The sequence below is a fragment of the Bactrocera oleae genome, chromosome 5, assembly GCF_042242935.1.
Source record: "Bactrocera oleae isolate idBacOlea1 chromosome 5, idBacOlea1, whole genome shotgun sequence".
Classification (NCBI taxonomy): domain Eukaryota; kingdom Metazoa; phylum Arthropoda; class Insecta; order Diptera; family Tephritidae; genus Bactrocera; species Bactrocera oleae.
The window spans coordinates 37,122,877-37,147,163 of record NC_091539.1 but is presented as its reverse complement, the minus strand read 5'-3'; the positions used below and the strand labels follow the sequence as shown (position 1 = coordinate 37,147,163).

The window sequence follows — 24,287 nt, the reverse complement described above, 5'->3', positions numbered from 1 at the left end:
ATGGAAATAAAAATCCGGGAGTCTTTCGACCATAGCCAGGAGACAGATTTTCCTAGTATTTAATGTTTGTAAAAATAACAACTATTTGTTGTTGTTGTTGTAGCGACAGAATTCTGCCGAGTTGACAGTCCTTGGCCGGAATAAATCCGGGTCCGTTCCGATTACGTAGACCCGACTGTCGTGGGAACTATTTGTAAAACTATCTGTTTATCGCTATCAAAATCATTTCTTGGTTATATGAAAGTCGGGAAATTTATTACTACAACGACCGAATTATAATTATTATTTGCCTTATTAAAAACAATTTCTTTAGTGTTGCAAACTAGTCTTCGTTAAATCAAATCATTTAATGTTGTTGGCAAAAGTTTCTTCATGGAACTATCATGTTATCGTTTACCATTATATATATGTATGTATGTACACATTAGAGGAAGTTGCTTTGTAGGGGGTCGAAAAACGGAAAAATCGCATATGCGAATTATTTTCTACAGATCATTTTGGAGTATTTCGCCTAACTATGGGTCTAAATCCGGTTTCGAGCCAGCGATCTTCAAATCGAATTTTAGCTTTTATAAATTATAAAACTTTGTCACTTTTTCGAATATCCGGTGAAACTTAATACACAGGTGTATTTTGATCTTGTGCTAATGTAAATACATACATATCTCCCATACAATCGATTATTCAGATTATTCATTTCCCGGTGTACTGCTTTTAATTAAAAGGCTAAGATTACCCAATTATGCAGAATTGTCTACATAAATATACTTAACAATGACAGCAAAAATAAAGAAAATCGATCGTCTCCCGTTATCACACGATCTTAGTAGATATACATATTTGCCAGGGAATGATCGAAGGAATAATAATTTCGATTTTTGCCAATCTGAAGTGAAAGCTTTTGCACGAAAAAGTACTTTTGGAAAACCGTGATTTTGTCAATAATCAAAATTTTGTCTAATCTTTCGATCGTTACCTGTATTTATCTTTGGTAGTAAGTTTTTCTCATATTTTTTTGTTTTGAGATAATTTTAAGCCAGACACTTTTTTTTGAAGGTCTTCCTGGAGATCGACAACGAAATCAAGGGGATCCAAAATGTTTCACCGATTATTAAAGTGCACTAAATACAGTAAATGTTTGTACATACATTATTTTTCTTTATTAAATAAATAACGTAATTCTTCAAGAGAAATTCACGAAAAAACGCATTTTTCTGACTTGCAAGTGGATATAACATGGACATATTCAAGGAATTATGCTACAATATAAACAACTCCCTCACGCACGACAAATTGGCCCGAAGCGCAAATGAAAATGTCAAGATGGAAACAAACGCCTGTTTTAAAGATCTCGAAGCTTTATACTATGGATTCGGTATCGAAATGTTGGAGGACAGTTACAACAACTGCAGGGAATTACTGAAGAGTTTATTATCCACGGTGGAAAAAGGTAAACAAAACAAATAGGGAAGGGCTAAGTTCGGATGTAACCACACATTTTATACTCTCGCAAAGTCAAGTGGTATACTCGTTTGAGATTTCTTTATATATTTTAATAACTAGAAGTAGGAACTGTTGCCTCAGTTATTTTCATTCACAGTGAAATTAATTAAAGCAACTTGTAAACTAAATTTACACAAATTATGAGAAATCGTTGTATAGGCTTATAATTGATTTTATATAGAATGCATTACAACTGTATTGAGGAGTATGAAAAGAAATCGTTTTTGGACAATGAATAACATTTTTTATTTATTATATCGATATTATTTTACATGTTTCGTTTAAAAATAATAAATACTAACAATTTTAAAAATTATATTAATATATTAATTTGTATATAATATTTACAATATTAAACATAAATTTTTATAGAGATTATATCCATAATATATTTCTTTTCTCCCTATACTATTTAATTTCTCTCATATATTTATATAATACAATAATGTCTTATATAATAACAAATTATACATATAATTTAAATTTTCTTAATTAGATTAGTTACATATTTTTCTTAAAATTGTCTTAAAAACTACTGTCAAAATTGCTATACCATTCTAATTCGATTATATTTGAAAAAAAATGAAAAACTATTGCACTAAGTCTGAAAACTTTAGTTCGAAATATAGACACAAATACCAACATGATAGCTGTGTACTGTCTCAAAAGTAATTGCATTAACATGGGAAGGATCCATGTTTGAAAATGCCCAATCAATTTGTGTACCGGCAGGTGTAGTTGAATATTCTGCACCAATCAGGGAACTAAAGTTTTTTTCTTGGAGCAGATTTCTTATTGTAGTCCCTGTAGACATTAAACAAATGTTAAAATCTCCAACAATTAGCACATTTTGATTGCATAACTCAGAAGTAAGGACTTCCTGAAGTTCTACAATTAAATGTCTGACAGAGAAAGCTGAATTTCTATATAGAACCAGAATATTAATATTGAAACATTTAAACAAAACTGTTGCTTGTTTCCGTGCTATCTATCCTCAGCTCGATAATTGGAGTAAGTCCTGGTATATCAAAACTTTCTCCAACTCCAAGTTCTACAAAACATAAAATATCTGAAGATAGCATCAAACAGTCGCTTTTTATATCATTAATGTGAGCATGAAGACTCTGAACATTATGGAATAAAATTTGATGTCCTGATGTTCAGGAAATCATAAAATTGAAACTTGTTGTCAAAGCTTTATTTGTGTTCAATTCCCTCAGTTCCCTAAATACGGGATCCGATTCAGAAAATTTGTTAGGAGGAATAAAATTTCCTATGATGAATAGACTTTCTGCAGAAGTAGCTCGACTACAAGCGACATATATTGAAGCTCTAGATGGAACAACTGGAAACTGATTTCTTTCAATTGAAATTTTTTCATTTCTTTTATATTGAAAAGACTTTAGAACTTTTTCAATAGGTGTCCAAGAATCCACAGCGGATGTTTTTAGTATCAATTCATAGGGCAATCACTGCGTTTCAGAAGTTTTGAAAAGTTTAACTCTTTCCATAATATTCTCATTTTCACTTATACCAATTCCTTTAACTGAGTCTTTTGCAGTTGAAAGGATAGCTTCAATTGGGATTCGACTGAGCTTAAGGGCATTGAAATTATTTGTCTCTTCATTGGACCAAAATAAATGTATGAAATCATCGGGAACTTCTTTGAAATTAACTACTCGAATTTCAATTAGTAATATGTCCTCATTTGTCATAGTACCAGATGCCATATGGTTTAATGCAATTGCAAAGGCCTGATCCTCCCGTTTTTTATTATTTCTGTTAATTCAAAGTATTTAAATAACTCCCACAAAGGGGAACCAACAAAAGTGCTGTAAGGATTAGGAGAGAATATCCACCTATCTCCAACAGGTGAGAGTTGCTTCAAATCACCAAACACTATGATCGATATACCACCGAACAGAGCTAAACATATGCGCACCTACCATCGATATTTCATCAATTATGATTAATTTTAAATCGATAAGTCTAGGCATTACTTGCTTCCGAAAGATGGAGCCCAATGCAGCAATATACTGCTTCTTGTGCAGATATTTCTGTGCCTGATATAAATTTGTGACCTATATGTTTAAGTTTTTGCTTAATAGTATAATTTCCAGCATTTACCTCTGATATAGCTTCATTTAAGAGCCTAGAAATTCCTCTGTTAGACTTGTTAATATAATTAATTATATATGAACAGCAAGCATATGCATCCAGTATATATTGGATATCCATATTTGCTCTATGGAGTTCCAAAATCAGAGGATTATAAGCGTTTATAAAACGAACCTATAATTTTCTTTTAGAAAAATTTTGGGTTTTGTTAAACCCCTTAGCCCTTAGGTCAAACCAAATATCATCAAAATACATATTTATTCTACTATCAGACAGGAAGTGTTCAAAATCGTTTAAATTAGAAATGTCTTCTGTAGTCATATTTGAATTTAAAATGTTTTGAATTTTGAGAAGGTTTTCCTTGTGACTTTCGGAATTTTGACTTGTTTCTGTAAGAGGTAACAGTATTTGCGTTGAAGGCATTGGTGGATATGGTATACCAAAACGACAAAACTGTTGTCCTCTTATTTCCCTAGTACAAGACCGACTGTGGTTATGCTTTTGATAACCCAAATAATTTTCTAAGTGGCTGATCGAACCATCGGTAGAAATATAAATGTCAATAAAACTAATGACATCAGGGAATGTCTAAGGATCTTGAAGGTTGATCCTGGGAGCATTATTAAGCCAATACATGCCATGTACATGCGGGAAACTCTCTGTTGAAACTCCACTCTCCAGTGGAAATTTGTAACAAAATGTTCTCCAAAAATGCCGGCGTTATCTTTAAAAAGCTTAAGAATTTGTCGATAGCGGTAGTCAAAATGTCTAGCACAAGTAACCAAGTCTGACCGAATTAAGCGATATCTATCTTGGGTTGTTAAACTGTTGCCTTCCTCTTCCGAAATATCTTTAGAATCAACAGTTTTAAAGAGAATGACCAAAAGCTCAAATCACTGAGATTCTGCAGCCGATAAAGTGATAAAGAAGGTTGGAAGCTCAAATTGGTGAATCATAGCGATTTCCTTTTTCTTCTCAGCTTCCCAGTGCGCAGGTGAGGATCTAACGCCTTTCAAAACTTTGTAACCATCATCGTGTTGAATCAAGTTTTGAACAAAGTTTTCGTTTAATAGATTTTGGGCCGTAACTCGGTTGGGGCTTGAAAACTTTCTAAGGCAAATGAATGTACTATTCTTAATTTGTAGCAGTTCTAATTTTTTGTAATCATAGAACAACTTTGAAATGGTACACGCTCTTCTGTCAAAACGGCGAATTTCAGAACGAATTATCTTGCTATATGTTTCAGAGCATGTACGTTTCTGTCCAACGTATATTGTTCCAAATGACAACTCTTCTGAATTATTATCTTGAATTATGTCAATTGGTCTTTGTCCTTCACCTGGCGCTATAACTAAACGGTTATAGTCCAAGTTTTCTACAGGAATGTTGCCCAAAAGAGTTTCTTGACCGCCTGAATTTAGCTCTGAAGGTAAAAGGCCCGTGGGGATATTATTACCTGAGAGATTATCATGATAAGTTTGAGCGGCATGAAAAGATTGAACCAATCGGGAATCCTCTGCAGATGCAACAAACGGAACTTCTTCTTGGTTATTAAATTCTAAAATCCAGTTCTTATTAATATGTATATTGTGTTCACGATACAGAGGGGTATTCACTAAGAATTGCAAAGCTTCCATAATCTTTGCGGGGCGTATGGTATCGATCATGTAATCATGATTGTATTCCAAACGCCTTCTTAAGTGAATTCGTATCACATGAGCCTCATCAAAGGACCTTGGTAGCGATGTCACAATATTTTTAACAGAAATTGGTATATTAACAACAGCACCTTTGAGCAAACTCTGACCTTTATATCCTAACGGACGGACTGTCATAAAAGGCAATCTAGGCCTTATGAGACTTTCTTCAATTGGGGTTAAATCTTTCAAACAATCTGGTATTTCAGGAAAGTCTAGACCGTTAGCTAAACAGACGGAACGTTCTTTTTGACAATCGCATTTTTGCAAGTATCACAAAAATTGTAATTTCCATCTTCCGAAAGAAATTTTTGCATTAAATAGAAGGCGGATGCAGCATTCGGGTGACCTTGCGCAATAGTTTCGAAATTTAATTTGCGAACTTGGTGTGAAAACCAACCATAATCCGCCACAGCAAATATATATTTCAGTAGGGCCCTTATTTATATTTTGGAAATAAATGTTTTTGAAATCTGTTAAATTGCCACTATTATCAATTTCAATAACATTATTTTCTCTCGTTGATCGGATTCGTTGGGACTGCGTTTGGTTTTCAATTTGCCTATTGAGCGGGTTATCTCTACGAAGGCGAACTTGACTTTGTCTAAGACGTCTCTGATTCAAAATTCCTTCCCTCATACCCCTCCTACTAAGCTGTCGACGTTTTAGTCCGATATTAAAGTGAAAGAATCAAGTGGTATTTAAAATGGTGTCATATGGAAAATAAGCGTGGTTGTAATCCGATTTCGCCCATTTTCGCACTATAACATAGAAATATAAAAAGAATGTTATGTACCAAATTTGGTTGAAATCGGTTAAAAAGATCCCAAGATATGGGTTTTCACCTAAAAGTGGGCGGTGTTAGTTTAGGAGATATGCACATTAAACCTATTAGGGGCGGGACCATGCCCACTTAAAAAAAATTTTAACTGCAGATGCCTCTCCCTAATGTGATCCTCTGTACCAAATAACAGTCTTGTCCTTATTAAGGAGCTTGTTTATGACGATTTATTTGTTTTCCATTAATGGCGTTTTGTGAGCGTGGCAGTGATCCAACTACGCTCATCTGCAATACCAACCAAGAAACATGTGTACCAAGTTTCATAAAGATATCTCAATTTTTACTCAAGTTACAGCTTGCACGGACGGACGGATAGACAGTCACCCGGATTTCAACTCGTCTCTTCATCCTGATCATTTATATATATATAACCCTATATCTAACTCGATTAGTTTAAGGTGATACAAACAACCGTTAAGTCAACAAAACTATACTCTGTTGCAACATGTTGCGAGAGTATAAAAACACTTATTATCTTTTCGAAAATTACTGTATGGACGCATATAGCAAGTTAAAGATGCACATGCTTATATATAGATATGTATGTGTGTATGTGTATCCTTATGTAACTATAAGGTATTGGCTGTATACAAATTATTTTTGGTCAAAGTCACGAAGCTAAGACAAATATACATATATGTGTGTACATATGTAAACAAATAAATTTGTATGGAAAATCATAAACCAATCAACAATGTTTTTGTGTTCACTTAGATACATACCTACACACATACATATGTATACACAAAATGTATGGGCACAAAAAAAAACCTTAAATATTTTTTGAACGCTTGGAGCAAACAAAACCAACAAACACTGTCTGATGGCTACAAACAACCGCAATACAGGTTTGACCAATGCACTAAGTCTCTTACTTGCAACTGTAATGAAGCTGCATCGTGCTGCAAGCTGAGTTTACATATAATACTTTCTTGTCTCCAGATTCCACAAGTGCCTTCTGATTTATGACCTACAGCCAGTTAACTAGCCGTTGGTGCCGAAAATAAAACTTATTTGCTTAGTTGAGTGTATGTGTGTGTGTAGATGCTTGTGGCTGAATTCTTAACGAACCTCGTCCTCTACGGTAAGTAACGTATGCTTCCCTTGGGTTGAAGCGTCAATTTAAGCAGGTAGTTTTAAAAGAAACGGCAGGCGAAAACTGCAACAACAATAACAATGCAAAAGAATTGCAGAGTTGTTTAGAATTCGTGACAACACAGCGGATGAGAAAGATATACAACACATGAGATACATATATACATACATGCAAACACCCAAAGGTATGTACATACATATATAAAAGCAGGCAAGTCATTGATTTTTGTGAACCGCTTAAACCCTTTTAAGAGGTGCTGAAGTCACGAGGAAGCTTTGAGGCAAAATAAATAATAACAAGTAAGGAAGGGCTAAGTTCGGATGTAACCGAACATTTTATACTCTCGCAAAGTCAAATGGTATACTCGTTTGAGATTTCTTTGTGGGTTGACTGATATTTTCGGTAGAAGGTCAACTATAGGCCCTGGGGTCCACATATTTAGTACTTAGTTTAGGTTTGAACAGTTTTGGTTCGATTAAGACAATTTTTGGCCGCAAGGTGGCATACTTTAATTGCATTATTCACGCAAAGTTTTACCCCGATATAATCATTGTTACCTGATTTGCATAGTGGAAAGCGAAAGAATCAGATGGAATTGAAAATGGTGTTACATGGGAAGTAAGCGTGGTTGTAGTCCGATTTCGCCCATTTTCGCACTATGACATAGAAACATGAAAAGAACGTTATGCACCGAATTTGATTGAAATCGGTTGAGCAGATCTCAAGGTATGGGTTTTCACCTAAAAGTGGGCTGTGCCACGCCCACTGACTAATTTTGAACGCGGTTCCTATAAAGAAAATTTATACCGTCTCAGAGATAAAATTTAATGTCTCTGGCGTGTTTAGTGCTTGATTTATCGCGCTTTTAGTAGTTTTTAACAGTACCGTTATATGGGGAGTGGGCGGAGTTGCCACCCGATTTCAACTATTTTCACATCGTAAATAGAAGTGCTAAAAACATTTGCTTCTAGTGATTTTTTTATTATAGCATTAGCGGTTTAGGAGATATGCACATTAAACCTATTAGAGGCGGGACCACGCCCACTTTTTAAAAAAAAGTTTTAACTGCAGATGCCCCTCCCTAATGTGATCCTGTGTACCAAATAACAGTCTTGTATCTTATTGCGGAGCTTAGTTATGGCAAGTTATTAGTTTTTGATTAGTGGCGTTTTGTGGGCGTGGCAGTGGTCCGATTACGCCCATCTGCAATACCAACCGTCTCACGGTACCAAGAAACATGTCTACCAAGTTTCATAAAGATATCTCAATTTTTACTCAAGTTAGAGCTTGCACGGACGGACGGACAGACAGTCACCCGGATTTCAACTCGTCTCTTCATCCTGATCATTTATATATATATAACCCTATATCTAACTCGATTAGTTTTAGGTGATACAAACAACCGTTAGGTGAACAAAACTATTATACTCTGTAGCAAAAAAGGATTATTTTAGTGGTAAGAAAGCAATTATACACACTCGGCTTGGTATATCAATATTTTTATACCCTGAACAGGGTATTATAAATTTGCCACGAAGTTTTTCAAACTCAAGACGAGTCGTCGGAGACCCATTACAGTATATATGTACATTCTAAATGATGAGCGGGACGAACTAAGTCGATTTGGCCATGACCGCCTGCCTGTATACCTATATGCGAAGTAGTTCTTCAGTTTTTGATATATCGATCTGAAATTTTGCACATCTCTTTCCTCTCAAAGAACTATAACATATAGCTGAACGATCAAAAACATGTTAATGTATGGAAAACGTTTTTATTTGACAAAGCGAAATTTGGTGTGGATTATTGCCCAAGGCAACGGTATAATCTCCTAAGAATTGTTTAGGTCGAACAAATGTAGCATATATGTACTTATGTACATAACTGTCATATAAACGGATCTATCAAAATTAAGTTCTTGTAAGAAAAACTTGAATCTGTGAAGCTTAAAGTTAACGTTTTTTCTTGTTTTTAACATTGAACACATGAAAATAAATAATTGAGTTATTTTAGCCCAAAGGGTTAAAGGTATCTAGTCGCATTTTGCAATTTTTTTTCTAAAATTTATTTAGGTCACTCATTAAAATATAAATAACTAAGAGAGAAATCTGAAAATGTATTTAGCACTTTTAGAAGCTGAAAGTCTGTATTTATTAACAGTTAATTATTATATAAATTATAGATTACAAACACAAACATAAAAACATTTTTTTTAATCTCAAAGATAAAGGGAACTTTTTTTCGCGTCACAAATACATAATACTCTTAATAATATTAAACTAACAAGTTAAATAATCATTTATATATATAGGAAATATTTGTATGGCATATAAGGCTCAGACGTGATTAGTCAAGCAATAGCAGTACTTTGAAGCAGTATTTTTTTACATTTAAGGTAAGCGGTGAAGCGAAAGCATTAAATTTTTAATAATTTCCAAAACATTTGTATGAAACTGTCACTGAAATTCTCTAAACAAGCATTTTCTCCCTGCTACCCACACCGCTACGTGTACTGGTCAACATAGCACCGGCGCTGGCGGCTGTAACATGCGCATGGCACTGAGGCGGCATCATTAACGAACGCCGCATGTGGTTCTGGCGACGTAAAGTGGCGCTGTGACGTTCACGTGTCGATTGTCTTAACTTTTGACGCCCAATTGTCATATTATTGGTGGCAGAGTGCGCTGAGGAACCATTATATTGTACCATGTTTGATTGAGTTGCATCAATTGGGCCACACTGACCTGCATTCATGGCGGCCAAAAGGTCAAAAGCAGCGCGTTTATGCTCCTTAGTCCAAATATTGCTCAACTCTGATGTTTCGCATTTGGCTAGCACTTGATCGGGGCGCGGCGCAAATGGCATACGCGCTTTGGGTGTTGGTGAGCTGGCTATAGGTTGTTGGTTGGCTTTATTATTCTCAACGTTATTTTTTATATGATTGCTGCCGGACTTTGTAGTGTCTTTGCTGCTGCGATGTATACCGAAAAGTGTGGATAATATCGAACGACGTCGTGTAGGCACGGTTGTCGTTGTTAACGTTGTATTTGTCGAGTTAGCTGCGATGCCGCTATCAATTGATTCTCGACTATCTTTACTTGAAACACTGGCCTGAAGTTCCATAGGTTGCCGTTTAGTGTTCACTTTGGCAACTGCGAGCTTCTGTGCTTGTGTGCCGTCGTTGGCATTAGCATCAATGCTGTAATTTGTAAACTTTTGTGGCGACTGAAATGTAACACGACGTAGGGCTGGATACGACTTGGTTAATGGCAAATTAAGTTTAGCAATTGTCGGTGATTCCAGTTGTGTTTCTTCTATGCTGCAATAGGTCTCATCATGTTTGCTAACGCTAGACTTACGTGGCGGTATTGGGGGAGGTGATGGTGAACGGGCATTATCATGTCGGCGATCAACTGCTTGTAAAGCGTCGACTGCCAATGCCTGCTCGTTCACCACCAATTCAAGCTCACGTTTATGTAACGCACTTTCCAACTGCTGTAGGCGTTTCTCTCGTTCGTTTAATTCTTGCGTGCGCATGTCTAAGCAATTCTCTTTATGTTTCAACAACGACTCGAGCGCGCGTATGGCATGCAGACGTGCTTGCAACGCCTCATTAAAGACATCCTCCGTAATCAGCGTGGGGCTCTTGAGCTCGTTCACAGAAATGTTAGCCGACGTGCGCGCATGTGAGGATGGCTTCGGCGGTGGTACTGGCGGTCGCAGTGGTGTCAGATTATGTACGCTCGCATATAGTTCGTGTTGTATGCTTTCATAAAGCTCAGGATCTGACCGTTGAAATATAGATTTAGACTTCAAGTGCCGTTTCACAGAGGAAAAGAGTTCGTCACGTAAATCGGGCGTAAATCCGACACTCAACCGACGTTGCCCGTAATCCTCATTAAAACTATTGCGCTCCGTATACATAGTGCTAGAAAGGTCTATTGAAGGGCTGTATTGCAGTTTGCAACGTGGTGCAGACATTTCATCGACTTCAAAGAAAACTGACTCCGCTTTGATGAGTGTTGGAAAATCATTACCAAGTTCAGTTATATTGCGCACAACGGTTGGATGACGAGTTATCACTTCAATGCTAGGACGCTGTTCACTATCCACTGACAGCATATAAGCAATGATTTCTTGCAGATCGCTGGAGTACACAGCTGGTATGTGATTGAATTTGCCATTGGAAATATTCAAAGTAAGCTCATCGAACTTCTCCGCCTGAAAGGGCGTGCGTAAAGCACACATTTCGTATGCAAGACAACCCACAGCCCAAACATCCGATTTGCGATCATACCGCGATCCTCTAACAATCTCGGGACTCATGTAGTAGGGTGTGCCAACAAAAGTGGCTGCGAAATCCTGATTTTTGCGCAACATACGCGCCAAGCCGAAGTCACCCAGCTTTGCATTACCTTGAGCGTCCAGAAATATATTTGCCGGTTTGATATCACGATGTAGAATCGTGCCCTTCCTTATCTTGTTGTGACACACCTGCAACGCTTTGCAAACTTGAAACAGCACACGCCATATATAACGCTCTTCGAAACGTTTGCGCTCATCGCGCGCACATTTTATAAGCTGCGCCAAATCGCCACCTTCACAACACTCCATGACAATAAATATTGACTTGGCCTCATGATTAACCAAATGATGATAGTATTCCACGATATTGGGATGTTGCAGCTGACGCAACACACGTATCTCGGACACCAATGAAGCCTTCTTAGACTCGCTCAACTCATCGTAGTCGATGCCCTTCCAAGCGTATAGCTCACCCGTTTGTTTATCGCGCACTTTGAAGCACGTACCAAAGGTGCCGTTGCCAATCACCGATATAACTTCATAGTCTTGCAAAGTTTTACTGGCAAATTTAAAACTCGTATCACCATCCGTTACAGAACTATCACTTACGCTGCTTGCGCCACTGCTTGTCCTCGCAGACATTTTATAGCTAAACTAAAAAACTATTTTGAATTGGCGACGTTTAGAAGCCGCAAGTTATATTTCATTTAGTTGATTTCTTCGAACAGCAACTACTGCGCGCACATGAAGCGTTCAAATGTAAGACTGACCGCGGACTGCTAGCACCAACTGATATGCATTGCTTAGCGACCTGTGCGCATCTTGGTTAGCAGGTTCGTCGATACACAACACGGTATTGAAATCTCAGCTTAAACGCCTCTCTCTCATAAAACGTTTATGCATTTGTCTGACTGAGCGCACAAAACTTACCACGATCCTGTTACCATTCTCGGAAGGTTTACCTCGCTCGTAGCACAAGCGGCTGTGACCTGCCCACACACTTGTGTATGCTTATAGACATGACTTTGTGGTTGTATTTGCTATTTTCGTGTGCTCAGTCAGCAGGTATTCATATTTCCTGCTTACAATTTACTAAACTCGTGAGGTTTAACATGCGCATCGAAATTAGAGATTTAATGTATGCAGCATACATTCCTACCTCTCTTCTGAGGTATGTACCATATGTGAGTACTTTTGTGTACAAAACATAAACCGTTGGATGTAATCTTTTAACACTTGGGCCCAGCACGCCTGCAGTTTCAATTATCATTGTTTGTGCTGACAATAAATAGTTTTACTAGCATTGGTATATCAATTTTACACATTTTTGTGTTTGCCTGTTTTATGAATGTCCGTGCCCTTTTATAATTACTGTTTACATTTTTGTTTTTTTTTTTTATTATAGGGCAAGTAAGCATGGTGTTACATAAATACAAAAGATGCTAATGGGGAGAACAGAGCAGCACAAAGCAAAATATATCCTTTCCTTAGTTATACATTATTTGTGTGTAATTTCCGTTTTGATATAATTTTGTGATGTAAGTTGTACTTCGGTACAAACATACAACCAAGATTTAATTTATTTGCGAGACTCTCTAATAATATTGCAAAACAAAAATATCTTCTTTAATTTTATTTGCATTAATCGAAACTGAACTTAATAAATTGTAAAATACGAGATTAAAAAAGATTATCAAATTACGGCAAGTTCAAAGAGGGAACAATAAACCGTATCCCGCGAGAGTCGCGTTGACGTAACCGAATTTTTATTTGAACAGGACTGTAGCATCCTAAACAATTTTTGGAAATAATTTTTGCCACTAACACAACAGCAACAATAAATCTATTAAAACAAATATTTATTATTGTCGTTATTGCATCTTTATGAAAAAAAAAGAATTAAGGTTACGTACACCTAATTGTCGTAAGGCTTAAGAAATATTGTAGAGCTTATTTTAAATAAACTGTTTGCATTATGTTGCACAATGTATTAGGTCTACCGGAAAGTTCTGTCCGAATATATGACATCATTTTCGCCACTGATAAAGTTCATTCACGCTACTGTAAAAAATTGACTCGTCCAAAAATTGCAGAATTAGGCTGGGAAATTCTGTCGCACCCACCATATTCCCCGGACATAGCACCCCCTGATTATCACTTGTTTTTGTCCTTACAAAATTTTTTGACGGGCTAAAAATTTAAAAATAAAGAAGATGGCAAACAAGCACTGGTTAAATTTTTCGCATCAATAGACATTTTTCAAAAATTGCCCTCACGCTAGCAAAGGATCATTTTAATAATGGCAATTATATAATTAAAGTTGATTGGCGGTAAGAAAAAATTTGAAAAAAACGAACAGAACTTTCCGGTAGAAATAATATATTGCTTTTGTTCAAAAAGACGCGAAGTCATATACTACACATGTAACTCCGTAACTGACTGAACTTAAATCCAACCCCCAGAATTGCCCTCCCCCTCCAGAGAGAGGTGAGTTGGACCAAAAGACATACATATATATACCGTCGGAACCAAACTGTATAATCGAGTAGGAGAATTGTCTTTCGACAACCAAATCAGTGCATGGCTTTCAAGCAAAGATCACAACAATTATGAAAAGTCTTCTATATTCACAGATATCCAAGCAGTTTAAAAATTACTAAAGTCTCGTAGGATTTCATCGAAGATAGTGAAAGAATGTCTTGATCTTAGACACAGTGATATTCCAGATAACTGTAAAGCAGATCAACTGGCCAAAACAGGCACCACCGAACAATTAGAATCCGATAAAGAGGGAATATATGTATATTCCTCTCGCTACGGACTGTGTTAAAAGCTTTTGACAAGTCCAACGCTACGAGGCTCGTCCTTTCACAGGGTGGCTTTTGGTTTAGGCCATGAACGATCTGGGCGTTTATGACGCTATCGTATTTCCTTCACTATAGAGGAAAGGAGAGTTATCGGAAGATAAGACTCCCAGGTTTCAGTAGTGTAGCCAGTAGTCTTCAAGTTAGAAGAGTGGTCAGCGACAGGTTGAGGATCTTGGTTAGAATGCTGACTCCTGTCAAGCCTAGGTACTTTAGCATCAGCATGTTTATTCCATCTGGACTAATGGACTTGATGACACTTCGAACCTATTCGTCCCTGAAAGTAAGTGGCGCGAGTTAATATCGGTTGTCATGTGTCTTCAGATTTGATAAGGCCTTGACAGTAGTCCAAAGCTTACTCACACCGATGGAAAGGTTACAAGACTTCAGGCGCTTATGCTGGTTTACCATATGCCGAGACTATGAACAATTCCCACAACAGCCGGTTCTGCGGTACCGGAATTGACCCGGATTTTATCCAGCCAAGGGCTGTTATTTCGGCGATCTAACCCTGTTTGGATCGATGAGTTTTAGATTAAGTTTGTCGTCATTGGAGCAACGCCTAGCAGCAGGGTTGCTCCGTATCCTCCTGACCCGTGCTGGCATCAAGTCCAACCCGGGCCCCGAGGAATTTTACTGCTGCGTTTGCGCTAAAAGGCTCCATCCAAACTCCACCTCGGTTAGGTGCAAAACATGCAATGGATGGAGCCATCTTAAGACCTGTTCAGGCCTTAAGACACATAAGGAGTGGACCACAAGTTACGTGGCCCCATGCTGTCACCGCAATAATGCGACATCTGCCTCAACGGCTGTGCAACCTGCACCATGTTCGCGCACTGCGCTGCCACTCCAGTCGAGTGGCCAAGATAGGATCTCCACGGCCCTAAGGAGCTCACACAGACAGCATGACTCCCAGTCTGACCAACCACCCCCCCAACCTTCATGGAGCTGGCGGAACAGATAGACGATTCGACATTCTGCACAATGAATGACGAAGCCCCCACCAGAATTATAGGCACCTGTAATAGCTCGCCAGATATTACCATCGCTAGCGGTGGTCTGATAAATGGTATAACCTGCTAACTCTCGCATCAGACCATCTGCCCATAATTATCTCGATCGAGAAACCTCCTGACTTTATTTCTGTGGACAACCGCACTTATGTTAACTTTAACAAAGCTAACTGGGTCGGCTTCACAGAATTTACTGAGAGCACCTTCAACGCACTATCCATTCCTACGGACGTCATCGTTGGCGAGCGTCAATTTCGCAAGGTGATCGCTGCTGCTACTGCTCGCTTCATACCGGCTGGAAGAATCGCGGAACTCCGCCCTAACTTCCCAGCCGAAGCAGCTGTATTAGCAAACGAGCGCGACACCTTACGCCATGCCGATCCCTGTGAATCCCTCAATTTGGAGATTCGGCAAATGGTAAATCATCATAAGCGGACAAAATGGATAGAGCACCTGAAGTCCTGCAACCTCTCCACCGGTGTGAGTAAGCTTTGGACTACTGTCAAGGCCCTGTCAAATCCGAGAAGACATGACGATCGAGTTGAAATTCAATTCGATGGTCATGCCTCCTCGGAACCGAAGAAGTGCGCGAGCTATTTTAGCCGACAATTTACACTGCACCCTTCGACTGACAAGGCCAAACGACGTGTTACCCGACGGCTGCGCAAAATGCCAAAAGACTGCGCACCACTTACTTTCACCGATGGGGAGGTTCAGAGTGTCATCAAAAAGGCGAAATCGTCTAAATCCAGTGGCCCTGACGGAATAAGCATGCTGATGCTAAAACACCTAGGCCCAACGGGAGTAAATTATCTCATCAAGGTCCTCAACCTGTCGATATCCACTCTTCAAATACCCGATGTTTGGATAGTCGGAAGAGTGGTCCCACTACTGAAACCTGGGAAACCCGCCAACAAAGGGAAGTCTTATCGCCCGATAACTCTCCTTTCCCCAGTAGTGAAGACACTTGAGGCCTTGTTACTCCCGTCATTCACTCACCACCTGAGCCTAGCAGATCATCAGCATGGCTTCCGTAAAGTGCACAGTACCACCACAGCACTTAGCGTCATAAACGCTCAGATAGTTCATGGCCTGAACCAGAAGCCACCCTGCGAGAGGACGATCCTCGTAGCGTTGGACTTGTCAAAAGCTTTTGACACAGTCAATCACACAACGCTACTTGAGGATCTAGAACAATCAACGCTCGGGAAATGGAATCGATGGCATGTGTTCAAAAGTAAACAGCTACCTCTCCGACCTTTCTCGCTTCTTCTCTGCAAGGAGCCTAACACTCTCTCCCACTAAATCCACAGCGACCATCTTCACAAATTGGACGAAGGAGTACAGACTGGACCTGAATATTTCAGTCGATGGCACAAAAATTCCGACAGTAAATAATCCTAAAATTTTAGGCGTCACTTTGGACAGTCTGTGCTCTTTCACTCCTCACACGACCGCGATAACTGCCAAAGTACAGAGCCGCAACAAAATCCTCAAGTCGCTTGCCGGCAGCTCTTGGGGAAAAGACAAAGAAACGTAGTTGGCAACATACAAGGCAATCGGCCAGGCGGTCCTAAATTACGCAGCCCCAATATGGTCGCCTGGATGCAGTGACACGCAGAAGAAGAAGCTTCAGACCTGTCAGAACACTGTACTCCGAACTATCACGGGAGGCCTGTTGATGTCTCCAATCGAACACCTACATAGTGAGGCCCGTATGCTTCCGGTTAAGGAACACAACGAACTCCTCTCCAAGCAGTTTCTACTGGAGTGTTTTCGTAGAAACCACCCCTGTAGTCGCCTGACTGTAGCGGAGCCGCCTCCTAGGAACATCAAGAGGTCTTTCCTTGACTACGTCGACGACATTAGACAGTACGCCGACCGGACTTCGGACGCAACGAACTTCAGACAGGCTCTGACCGCCATTCACAGTGGAGCCATCAACACCTTCACAGACTCCCTCTCAGTGAATGGCGTAATAGGAGTCAAACCACCACCCATAGCAGACATAGAGCTCGAGTTGCCTCGCGAAACCAGAGTGACCCTCGCGCAACTTCGTTCCGGATACTGTAGCAGGTTAAACTCCTACTTATCCAGAATAGACCCCGACATACTAAACACATGTCCTGCGTGCAATGAGTCTCGGCATGACACTAACCACCTCTTTGCATGCCCAACAAACCCCACCCATCTAACACCCTTCTCCCTATGGTCCGACCCCGTCGAAACAGCTCGTTTCCTTGGCCTTCCGTTAGATGACCTCGACGACAACGAATCTGGAATTTATCACCCAAACGGGGACTAGGTAACCGTTACAACAACAACAACAACTACGAATTGAGATTCCTTATTCGGGGATCGCAGGAATCGGCGCGGCGTAAGTTCTAACGCTCGTTAGCTTGGACTGGTCAGATTGGGATTCAAGCTGCCTGTTCAAGCTCGTTAGGACTATAGAGCTTCTTTGTTGGCCACACAACTGGAGTGGCAGCGCAGTGTGCGAATATGGTGCAATTTGCATGGCCGCTGAGGCACTTCCTATGGGTTTGGCTAACCAAAGTGGAGTATACTAAATTTTAGGATAAAAAACTACTGTCAGTAGCAGTAAAGCAAAACAACATTATTTTCAAAGTATATGTACATATTTATGTATGTCAATGTCACTAATTGTTTAAGAGTAAAAGATTTACCAGCAAAAAGTTTCAACCATTAAAACAATATACTATTGTACATTAACAATAAAACATGTACATACTCGTGTATGCTGTGATAGAACTTCTGATAAAACTATTTGCTGATATAATGTTCAAGTAGCTGCTAGTGTCTTATATGTATATTATAAATTAAGATGATTTTCAATTCACCCAGTTTCGAATTTGCTTAAATTTAATACTTTGTATGTGTGTAAGTATATGCGGAATTGTAAATATTTTTCGGGAAACTGCAGCATTTATGACCTTATAGTTCTACTAAATAACTTTTCATTTCGTTCTTAATTAATAAGCTTATTATATCCATTAAGTCTAAATTTGATAATCATTAGCCAACAATACTACTGGCACCACGTAACGCCAAATAACCAGCCACAATATCGGAAGGCAAAGTCTTCACCACCGCATATTCTTCAGAATTCGCATAACGCAACTTAGAGTGAGGATCAGTGTACGGTGCAATCAGTCCCGATATATCAGAATATTTTTTAGGTGGTCGCAAAGAGGGTGGCGCATTGAAAGAGGAGTCTGAAAGAGATAAAAGGTAGCAAATATAAATTATATACATAAGTACACAAATTTTAGTGATAACATTTTAAAACAAGTGCACTCACAAGACATAGTGCCTTCTGGCCACTGTTGGGTTTTCTCCACCGCCAGTATTTGTTTCAGTGATTTGAAGACGTGCTTTTTGCCACCAGGTTCAATATAACTGTATTGTGGATTTTTAAAACGGATTTTTGGAGGTTCTTCAGACATTTTTTTTTAACACCAATTTAATCATTCAACTAACAATAATGTTGCGAATTTTGATGTGTTTAAGCAGTCAAATTTAACAGCAGGGTTGCAAGCAATTTATTTCAAGCCATCAGTTTTTTTTCATGTACTGAATTAATAGTAATAATTAAAAATTATCTTATCTTTGAATCGAGAGATATAATTACACAGATAAATTTACATAAATTAAAAATATCAATTAGTGTAAAAATCGAAATAAGAAAACTCGGATTTATGATATTTTAACTATTATTTTTATAGGCAGCTACTTTAATACACATAATACGCATATATTGCACGAATCCAGCGTGTATTTACGTAATACGTCTCTGTTATCTCAAAACAGCTGTTTACTATTTCTTATTTATTAGATAACAGTTTAAGTTGTCTGTAAACAAACTATCTACCGGCTAATAATAACAACAAAGGAATTACCCCAGCAGTAACAAAAATATTATAATTCAAGGTTTATAAGAATGAATCGTCATGTTCAATTTGCTAAGAACTTGAATCGTTTTCGCCTAGTAACATTTGACATCACTGATACATTATTGAGGTTTCGTAAACCTCCAGGTGTGCAATATGCGAAGACTGCGGCATTAATGGGTGTAAAAAACCTTGATCCAAACAAATTACAAAATTTATTTCGCGAAGAATTTAAAAACATGGCCAAGAAATATCCCAATTACGGCCGTAATTCGAAAGAAATAACTTGGCAGGAATGGTGGATCCTGTTGGTGGACAACGTCTTTAAACGAGTAGACGAGAAATTATCGCAAACACAAATACGGCGCATTAGTGAACGACTTTTTGAACAGTATCGCAGTAATGAGTGCTATGTGCATATTGAGGGCAATTTAGAATTATTAAAAAAAATACGTGATGTGACTAAATATGTTGGTGTCATTTCTAATAATGATCCCGGTCTGGAATGTGTACTCTCTAGTATGAATATAAGGCATGAGTTTGACTTTGTGTACACCTCATATGATTTGGGCGTTCAAAAACCGGACTGTGCTGCATTTCTGAAGCCTCTAGAAAAGTATAATGTGCACGCTCCTGAAGCGTTGCATATTGGAAATCTTTACGATAAAGATTATATAGGTGCACGCAATGCTGGCTGGAGCAGTTTGCTCATTACAAAATCGGTTGATGAGACACAGAAGGCTAAACCTACACACGCTTATTCTAGTTTAAGAGAAATGCATAATGCTTTGGAAACTATTGATATCGAGTGGTAAACATAACTGAGATAAAAATAGTCGTTTTAATGTTAAGTTTAAAATTTGACTATGGAACATTGTGATGATTATTAACTTCTTGATAAACAAATGACTAAATATTTTTTATTGTGCGATATTTTAAGAAATATAATAAAGTTTTATTGATACTTATTAGATAAAAACTGTTTTATAAGTAACGCATAAAAATATCAATCGAAGAAATTAAACTTAATTTTTACAAACAGTAATGCGTTGTCTTTAAAGCTATAAGTATTGCGATTACGACTTTTTTACTTATGTATCATTACTTTTAGTATCGGGAATATCGCCAGTTGCTGACGAAACCTGCGTCACTTTCTTACTTTTGGCACTTGCCACGGCAGCCGCTTTCTTAGCTCGCATAGCTTTTATTTGTTCCAAATTCATGCGTTGTTGCACATTCAAATTAGTCACTTGATTTAGCACAGATTCGCTTGTCAGCTGCCAATCACGCTCTAATGTTTCAGGGTCCACATCCTTACCATCTAAACGCATTTGCATATCGGAGTAAAAATCACAAAATAAAACTGGATCTTCTGTTCTCGACAAAGTCCGAGTACTACAGTATTGCCCTCGTTTTAGTAGATCCTCATTATTTACCTTCGCATCTAATTGACGTGACGCAAGAGGCACCTTTGGGTATTGAATTAATTAATTTCTTTTATGTGCAAGAATTAAAAATTATATGTTAAACCTGCTGTTGTATCAATTTTTCATGATGTTGGGTAATTTGTGTTTTCAGCTTCCTAAACTCTTTCAATTCATCTTTGACGAACTCCAAGTAGCTATATAAATTGTAAATTTATGGAAAGGTTCTAGATTTTTTTTATATAAACGTCATACCTATACATTTTTGCTGTTTGCTTAGTAAGCGCTTCCAACGAGTTTATCAAATTTTGCATTGGTTGTGTTTGTGCGCCTAAATGTGGCTGCAGACGTTCCGCCTGCAAAACCAAATCCTCACTGAATTGTTTGGAATAACGTAAATGTTCTGCAATTAACTCGCGTTGTCTTCTCAATTTTAAATAAGACTGCTCCACGTACTCATTGTGTTGTATTTGATCCAGAAATGTTACAAGATTATGTGGTTCACGCAACAAAAATGGAGAGTCTATTTTTTGTGTAATGCGTCCATCATCCTGGAGGATCCAATGGTTAATAGCGCCTACCGATCTGTATACATTTTGTAATAGCAAAAGTAACACTATGGAAAGAACCGCTCCTGATCTTATAAGCACTAATGATGGCATAGTGCATAAAAAATACAATAAGCGCTAAATATGAACAACTTGTCAGGGCGTGGTAATAAATAGTTGAAAATTAAAACTTATTCCAAGTGCTAACTGAAAATAAAGGAAAGGTGTTTTAAATTATCACGCCACATCTAAATATAACTGCTTCCACTTATATCCTTAAAACTCAATAGTTGTTGGACAATTGCCGATAACAAAATTAAGTATTTGATAACGCGTATAAGGTTTGTTGCACACAGCCAACCGGAGGCACTTTTGTTTACATTTCGAAATGGTGGTAGGGTTGCAACACAATTTTCTGATGCATAAAAAGTAGGAAAGTAAGATTCGTTACATTTGCGTCATATTGATTATAATTTTACATTATTTTAATATGCTTATATTACTGTACAATATTTTACTGAGATTACTCAGATAAATGTAAAAATTAGTAATAATTTTTGTTTTTTAAACACAAATTTGCTGTCATTTAGACATTTATCTATACTACTCATTCGCCACGCGCCAGCTTTCGGATGTATGCGTGTGGAAGAATATCGTGTACGTAGAGAAACTTGGATTGTGTTTTTTCAACTTGCCATCTCCTTCCTTTCGCTTCGCTCGTTTTTTAGAGCTTTAACCAAAAAATTTTTGGATAACGTCTGCGTTCGCCGTTTATTATTATTTTTCACTGTGTGAAAAAACGTATTTACTTTCGCATATTTTACTGCAAATTGCATTTAACTTGCAAATAGCGAAGTTGCGCATAATACATATGTGAGCAATAAAAATAAATGATAGGCAAAGCAAGAACACAGAAAATTACTACATAAGTAAATAGGGGAAAAGTGATCGAACAGCGGCAGCGGCAGCAGCAGTGGTGCCAGTAAAAGTATGTAATAATTGTTATAAAAATAATCGTGAAAATAGTTACGGCCACAGTTAACACCTTCTACACAATTGTTGTGAATTGATGCTTAATTGTTATTGAAAGCAAGTGACCAAAAATCTAAACCCGAAACGAAAACAACAAAATAAATACTTCCGCAAATCAACGTATGCACGGAGCTCTAGCAAAGAGCGATAAAAGAGACACGACCGCATTTTGTTGCATTGGGAAACGCTTTTGCTGATTGTTTATAATTGTGGTGACTTACAATTCGAAACTAAACGAGAAACATCAACACCGTTAATTTGATTAGCGATATCATAATAAAATAAAAGTAAAGTTCACCTAAATTCGCGCTATCATTGCTGAGTTGTGTGGCGGCTTTCATTAAAAATGGCTGCGGTAAATGATTGCTTCACGATTGGATCATCTGTGCTGTGCACGACCTGTTTCAACGAGGAAGTGGAAGGCGAAGTGCTAGCATTTGATCACAACACAAAAATGCTAATTTTAAGTATCCTTTTCAAAAACAAAAAAGTGAAAAACTTTTTCATAAAATTAAGTCAGAGAATAATATTCATATATAATATAAGCGAATTTGCGATAAGTTGGAGAAAGCTGCAATACGAGTAATATTACTGAGGTCAATCATCCGTATTGACTTTTGAGCCAATGAACATTAATTTAGTGTTATGGTAGTAGTGGTACATACATAGGTTAATAGTTGACAATATAAACAGGTGTTCAGTTCTATGCCTGAGCGCGAAAAGTAAATAAAACTAATATTAATTATTCAACATTTGAATAATGATGAATCCAAAAACAATTGCATTACATCATATTATTGTACACGACATTAGTAGATTAAGTAATAGAATAAGTAAATTAATAGTGAAGAATCAAAACTTTACTTGGTTATGTAGGTAATATTTTAATTTTAAATTTATGTAAATTGTTTACTTTCACGGTAGTGTCGTAAATAGAGCGTAAGGTTTCCCTTAATTTCCGTATTATTTATATAGAATGTCGTTCGAAAAACTCAGAGCAACTAAATGATGTGTACGTGCTGAATTTGTCGCTATGCAGCAATGTCAAAGTGATTAAGGAGTGCAATGGCAACTTCGTTGAGGATCCACAAAAGCTGAACTTGGAACAGGTATAATCTAAAAACTGAAACGTAACAATAAATAAAAAATAACGTTAAAAATTTACTATTGTAGATAAAAATTCGACTTCGCAATACAGTGCAACAACGACAAACTTATCTTAAGTCAAGAAATGCGGATGTAAGTTTAGAAGCACAGGAATTGTACAGAACAATTGCAAAGCAGTTTAAGGTACATAACATAATCTTAGTATATTGTATTCAATTCAAATAAACCAATTTTTATCCTAAAACTTACTTTTAGTCGAATGAAGTATCCTGGCAAGGTACCAACATACAAATTTTCAATGAAGTCACTGTTTCTCCACCGTATCGAGTGGAAAATGTCATTTCAACTTCAAACAACAAGTCTTTATGCAATTACATAAAGAAAATGGTCAGTATTATGCTATTATCTTAAAAAATGCATCTAATTTATATTCCTCTTTTGATCCATTTAAGATCGAGAAATTTTTCGAGGGTTCCTCGCAAGATAATAGCTCAGCTGCTGCGGGTACATCTTCAGCTTCTTCGTCCACATCGTCGTCGTTGTCATCATCAGCACCCTCGGCTTCAGTAGGTACATCGTCGAGTAATGCGGCATCAGCTTCACCTGTGCCAGCCAATTAATAGAAAAGACCACAAAAATCGTTTAAAAAAATATATATATTTAAAAAATCACAGAATGTTGTTTTCACTGTAGCAAGTTAACACGTTTTCTAAATATTTTTGTGTTAAACAGAACTATATCAACAGGAGGGTTAAAGATGGAGTTTTTATTAATTAATATGAATTCATTCTTTTCAAACCTCACAGGGGGGTTAAAGATTAAGTTTTT

At 37.6% G+C, this 24,287-nt stretch overlaps 5 protein-coding genes across 5 annotated transcripts; 2 read left to right on the top strand and 3 right to left on the bottom strand.

Moving 5' to 3' along the window:
* Window positions 1-9,351: 9,351 nt before the first annotated feature.
* On the bottom strand, window positions 9,352-12,388 carry Nek2. Its single transcript, XM_014240956.3, has one exon. The coding sequence runs from the start codon at window positions 12,200-12,202 to the stop codon at window positions 9,725-9,727; it is 2,478 nt and encodes an 825-aa protein (XP_014096431.3). The 5' UTR covers window positions 12,203-12,388; the 3' UTR covers window positions 9,352-9,724.
* A 5,973-nt stretch (window positions 12,389-18,361) lies between these two features.
* On the bottom strand, window positions 18,362-19,034 carry LOC106621929 (INO80 complex subunit C). The gene is made up of 2 exons (XM_036371562.2): window positions 18,760-19,034; window positions 18,362-18,673 (listed from the first exon to the last, which is right to left on the bottom strand). The coding sequence occupies exons 1-2, from the start codon at window positions 18,902-18,904 to the stop codon at window positions 18,474-18,476; spliced, it is 345 nt and encodes a 114-aa protein (XP_036227455.1). The 5' UTR covers window positions 18,905-19,034; the 3' UTR covers window positions 18,362-18,473.
* A 364-nt stretch (window positions 19,035-19,398) lies between these two features.
* On the top strand, window positions 19,399-20,393 carry LOC106621928 (rhythmically expressed gene 2 protein). Its single transcript, XM_070110149.1, has one exon. It carries the CDS (start codon window positions 19,399-19,401, stop codon window positions 20,161-20,163), a length of 765 nt encoding a protein of 254 aa, XP_069966250.1. The 3' UTR covers window positions 20,164-20,393.
* A 29-nt stretch (window positions 20,394-20,422) lies between these two features.
* Window positions 20,423-21,434, bottom strand: LOC106621927 (uncharacterized). The gene is made up of 3 exons (XM_036371560.2): window positions 21,028-21,434; window positions 20,879-20,969; window positions 20,423-20,817 (listed from the first exon to the last, which is right to left on the bottom strand). Exons 1-3 carry the CDS (start codon window positions 21,432-21,434, stop codon window positions 20,440-20,442), a joined length of 876 nt encoding a protein of 291 aa, XP_036227453.1. The 3' UTR covers window positions 20,423-20,439.
* A 573-nt stretch (window positions 21,435-22,007) lies between these two features.
* Lsm12a (LSM12 homolog a) lies at window positions 22,008-24,135 on the top strand. Its single transcript, XM_014240941.3, has 5 exons — window positions 22,008-22,819; window positions 23,328-23,461; window positions 23,526-23,642; window positions 23,715-23,846; window positions 23,912-24,135. Exons 1-5 carry the CDS (start codon window positions 22,699-22,701, stop codon window positions 24,077-24,079), a joined length of 672 nt encoding a protein of 223 aa, XP_014096416.1. The 5' UTR covers window positions 22,008-22,698; the 3' UTR covers window positions 24,080-24,135.
* Window positions 24,136-24,287: the final 152 nt, after the last annotated feature.

Excerpts from the sequence above, each read along its gene's own strand:
- Lsm12a (XM_014240941.3), top strand. The coding sequence starts at position 22,699 with ATGGCTGCGGTAAATGATTGCTTCACGATTGGATCATCTGTGCTGTGC. Across the intron at positions 22,820-23,327 it reads CACAAAAATGCTAATTTTAA|AATGTCGTTCGAAAAACTCA; the intron begins GTATCCTTTTCA and ends TTATTTATATAG. Across the intron at positions 23,643-23,714 it reads CAATTGCAAAGCAGTTTAAG|TCGAATGAAGTATCCTGGCA; the intron begins GTACATAACATA and ends ACTTACTTTTAG.
- LOC106621928 (XM_070110149.1), top strand. The coding sequence starts at position 19,399 with ATGAATCGTCATGTTCAATTTGCTAAGAACTTGAATCGTTTTCGCCTA.
- LOC106621927 (XM_036371560.2), bottom strand. The coding sequence starts at position 21,434 with ATGCCATCATTAGTGCTTATAAGATCAGGAGCGGTTCTTTCCATAGTG. Across the intron at positions 20,970-21,027 it reads CAAACAGCAAAAATGTATAG|CTACTTGGAGTTCGTCAAAG; the intron begins GTATGACGTTTA and ends CAATTTATATAG. Across the intron at positions 20,818-20,878 it reads AAAAATTGATACAACAGCAG|GTGCCTCTTGCGTCACGTCA; the intron begins GTTTAACATATA and ends CAATACCCAAAG.
- LOC106621929 (XM_036371562.2), bottom strand. The coding sequence starts at position 18,904 with ATGTCTGAAGAACCTCCAAAAATCCGTTTTAAAAATCCACAATACAGT. Across the intron at positions 18,674-18,759 it reads GCCAGAAGGCACTATGTCTT|ACTCCTCTTTCAATGCGCCA; the intron begins GTGAGTGCACTT and ends TATCTCTTTCAG.
- Nek2 (XM_014240956.3), bottom strand. The coding sequence starts at position 12,202 with ATGTCTGCGAGGACAAGCAGTGGCGCAAGCAGCGTAAGTGATAGTTCT.